Source organism: Eublepharis macularius, chromosome 1, assembly GCF_028583425.1.
Source record: "Eublepharis macularius isolate TG4126 chromosome 1, MPM_Emac_v1.0, whole genome shotgun sequence".
Classification (NCBI taxonomy): domain Eukaryota; kingdom Metazoa; phylum Chordata; class Lepidosauria; order Squamata; family Eublepharidae; genus Eublepharis; species Eublepharis macularius.
This window is the reverse complement of record NC_072790.1, coordinates 193195248-193199412: the sequence shown is the minus strand read 5'-3', so window position 1 is coordinate 193199412 and position 4165 is coordinate 193195248. Positions and strand designations below refer to the sequence as shown.

General features: G+C 47.6%; 1 protein-coding gene across 1 annotated transcript; it reads right to left on the bottom strand.

The window, feature by feature from the left end:
- Positions 1-557: 557 nt before the first annotated feature.
- On the bottom strand, positions 558-3922 carry LOC129336179 (uncharacterized). The gene is made up of 2 exons (XM_054989228.1): positions 2979-3922; positions 558-1743 (listed from the first exon to the last, which is right to left on the bottom strand). The coding sequence occupies exons 1-2, from the start codon at positions 3612-3614 to the stop codon at positions 1033-1035; spliced, it is 1347 nt and encodes a 448-aa protein (XP_054845203.1). The 5' UTR covers positions 3615-3922; the 3' UTR covers positions 558-1032.
- Between the last annotated feature and the right edge of the window lie 243 nt (positions 3923-4165).

The window sequence follows — 4165 nt, the reverse complement described above, 5'->3', positions numbered from 1 at the left end:
GAGAGTGAGAAGTTTGCCGAGGCCTGGAAACAGAACATTTCGGTGATGTCTGATGCTGTGAACACTTTGAAGTCATTGGGACAGATGCTCGCCCAACAGCGTCAAATCATCCCCCCAACACACGATTATGGGCAAACCGCCCTACCTGCCTCACAGGCCACCCCGAAGAAGGCAGCAGCGAGGCGTTCCTGTGTTGGCAAAGCCAGGGAGAGGCTGACGCTTTGAGGAGCTATGTTCTGCGTTGCCCTCCTTATTTGCCACATATCATGGTTTTTGGCAGCAAAGTTCATTTGACAGATTCCATTGCACTGGTGACCCCTTAATGGTCTTTATCTATTGTATTTGAAATAAATGTGTGTTAAGGAGTTGTCGCCCCAGTCATGTATGTCTGTTTTAAAATTCTTAACTTTCTGGGATCAAATGGAATCATCAAGGTATAAGATGATGGCCAATCGTTTCCAATGTTGACTCCCTTTTTTTTTTCAACGCAATCCCCAAAGTTTAGGAATATTTAACATCAGACAAGACAATGAAATTACAGTAAGAATCACATTTGTGTTTCTTTGTGTAAGTGGCATCACTCATGTAGTGACCATTCTAAACAGCCTTCCTGCAAAAAGTGAAACACAGCAGTCACCAATTGAGTGGCGCTTCCCCCCCCCTTGATTGCAACATGCGGCTAAGTTATATTTTTGGGAGGAGCACTTGCAGTCCAAATTGGAAATTTGGGGGGGGGGCCCTATTCCAGACTTGGCCAAAAATACCATGACCAACTGTGAACGATGTATGCGGGGGACCACTCAGCTGTGTGGGAATGTATTGTCTGCATGTGCCAGGACTTGAATTCACATCCACCGCTTGTCTGACAGCACCCCAATAATCAATAGTCTTTTGAGTTCAGTTAACCAAATTTTTTTTTTATTTACACAGATTAGAGTTGCTGGTTGAGACCATTTATGTTCCCCTTGGTTTAGCAGCTTTTTGAAGCAGGTTAGCCGATGTCCATCACTTGCCGCACTGAGGGAGGCAACATCAACTTGTCGAATCTAGGCCCATATACTTGGCCAGGGCATCCCTAACCACCTTTCCTTCGGCAAGATGCCTGTGATGGGTGGTCAACTCTTGTCCCTCTCCATGAGAAACAAGTATTGTCTCTGGGGCTGCTCCGCGGCCAGTGATGGGATGTCCCCGGCTTTCACAGAGGTTGTGCAAAACAACACATGCTGTCACCACAGCGATGACGTTGTGCTCCCTAACTTGGAGGCGGTGTGACAGACACCTCCACCTGGCCTTCAGTCTTCCGAAACAACATTCCACCACGTTCCTGGCTCGCGATAGGCGGGTGTCAAACATTTTCTGAGCTTGTGTGGTTGCCGTTCTCCCGTAGGGCTTCATAAGCCACCTACGCATGGGGTAGGCTCCATCGGCAATGACCACCGGGGGTATTCTTACACCGTCCACCACCATGAAAGGGTTTCCCGGAATTAGTGAGCCACTATCCATGGCAACACAGAAGGCGGAGTGGGCGAACACGAAGGCATCGTGGTTCTTCCCACTCCACCCCACCTCGGCGTCCACAAATCTTCCCCGGTGATCAACTGTGCCTTGGAGCAGAATCGAGGAATAGTTCTTGCGGTTGCCGTACTGATCTGGGCGGCCTCCAGGAGCGCAGATTGGGATATGCGTTCCATCAATAGCTCCCACACAGTGCGGGAAACCCATTCTACGGAAACCGTCCATTATCTGGGAGAAAGAAAAAAGAAAGGAAAAAAAAAGTCATAGTGCTATCAGGCAAACTGTGCTTTAAAGAATCATCATCACTCAGCGATGTCTAGTTCTTAAACACCCTGAAAGGGTTATTTTTGTAAATTGAATTTAGGATTTTTTTGCATTCTGAAATGTTGGGTGGAGGTTCTCTTATGTTTGGTGTAATTTAAATTGAATGATCCACATATCCACACAAGTCTCTCTCTTCTCACCCTTTGGCAATAAAGGTGACCGTTGGTGGTTTAAAAATCAGCATCTTTTTGAGGCCACTAACTGGCCCACCAAATTGGGATCGTCTTGTGCCTTGCTAGAGGGAACGAGAACGGGTGTGAGACGGGCCCATGACAATTGGGTCCATTCTGGACTCAAAATTCCACCCCGGGCCACAGAGGCCTCTATTTTTTCTAACCCTGGAGACAGGTGTTTGGCGGTGTATGAGGCACTGTTTTTCGGGGTAAACCAAAACATCCCCCCAGGTAACAAATTAACTAGAAATTGTTGGAGAGTGGGATAACAGGTCGGATAAGGTGCCTTGCACGTTGTGTTTACTTTGCTTTCACAATGCCACCCAGAGCCACCATGAAGGGAGACGTTTCTCCCCATAGAAAACCATGGAGATTTTAGGAGGATTCGTGGAGAATTGGATGGGAGGGGGGGTAAACTTGTATCCCCATATTTCAAAGTATTCCTAAATTTGGAGGTTTGACAAAGGAGGGTTAGGAGAAGGTGTTCGACAACTGTGTAACGATTTGGGTCACACAGTAGGGGGAAAGACCAAACTGCATTCCTGCACACCACCCCACCTATGTAAACCAAATGTTTATATCACAGAGGCAAAAAAGGCAATCCCTCTCCACGACAATTCATTTTGTTAACTGCTTCAGATCACACGGCGAGGGGTGTGTGTGTGTGTCAGTTGTTGCCCCTCTTTTTCTTAAAAAAAAAGGGATTTGTGTGGTGGAAGAACACACTATGAGGGTTGAATGCCATTGCATGCTTAAGGTGTCTGTGGGCAATGTTCACTCACACTCAAACAAACACATAGGGTTGTAGATTTTGAGAGGGTTTCAAAATTACCTTTAAAATGACTGGGGGAGGGGGATGATGTACACACCAGAGTGTTGTGTACTGGTCGTTCCGTTAATGTCACAATTTTTTTTTAAACGATAAATTGTAATAGCGAAATTTTGATATTTCAAAATAAAAATTACCTGTCCAATCGCTCTTCCGAAGGAGACAGTCTTCGATAGAAGTTCCACCTCGACCGCGAGGCAGAACTCGACCACCGCGGAGGCTACCGTTGACTTCCCAATCCCGAACAGATCGCTCGCCACCTGGTAGCTTGTTCCGCTGGCCAGCCACCAAATTGCAACCGCGACTCGTCTCTCCACCGATATTGCAGAGCGAAGGGAGGTGTTTTGACGCTGCAGCCTTGGACGCAGGGCTTCCACCAAGTCGATGAAGGTCCTCTTGGACATCCGGAAGCGGCGCATCCACCGACGGTCATCCCAGTGCACCAACACGATATTCTCCCACCAGTCGGTGCTTCTCGGGTATACCCAGTGCTGCCGTGGCTCCTCCATCTGCGCAAGCAGGAACCAATGTTGGAAGCGCTGCCGGCGCCGTATTCTGGAGCGCGTCCAGGCGACGGTGGAGACTGAATCCTGGAACAGAATCCTGGCTGCAGCTCTGCGGCGTTGGGCTGAATAGCGCCGGTAAGCAAGAAGCAGCTGCGTCTGGCAAGCCAGCAACGTAAACATCAGCTGTCCGATGAGGGCGACTATAGGATCCATACCCACAACCGAATCGGCAACAGTAACCACAACGACACCAAGCACACCAACCATCCGCTCACACCCACAAATAGATTTTGCCGAGAACCTTCCCTTTTATAGACCATTCGAATCGCCCGCCCAAAAAAGTTAACCAGTGGCTATCGAGATGTTCACGTGATTTGTCGCTTTGTTGATGTTTCCTCATATCGATAAAACGAAATAACGGAAAAGTGTTTTCAAAAAAAATAAAAAAAAAGGGAGGGAAAAAAAGGTACCGCCCACAAAAGCGGTTGGCGAGCGGACGTGTGACCGGAGGCTCGCGCGAGAAAGCCGGATGGGGAGCCTGAATGTGAACGGAGAAGGAAAAGTTGCGGGTTGGAGGAAACCGAAAGAAAAGCGATTTATAAGCGGGTAATGGGAGAATGTGGATTCAGCCATAGTTTCCTTGGTATCTGAAGAAGAGAGCTTTGACTCTTGAAAACTTCACCCTGAAAAACTTGTTGGTCTCTAAAGTGCCACTGGACTCCAATCTTGCTGTTCTATAATAATAATAACAATAACAATAATAATAGCATTTGATTTAAATACCACCCTTCAGGACAACTTAACACACACTCAGAGCG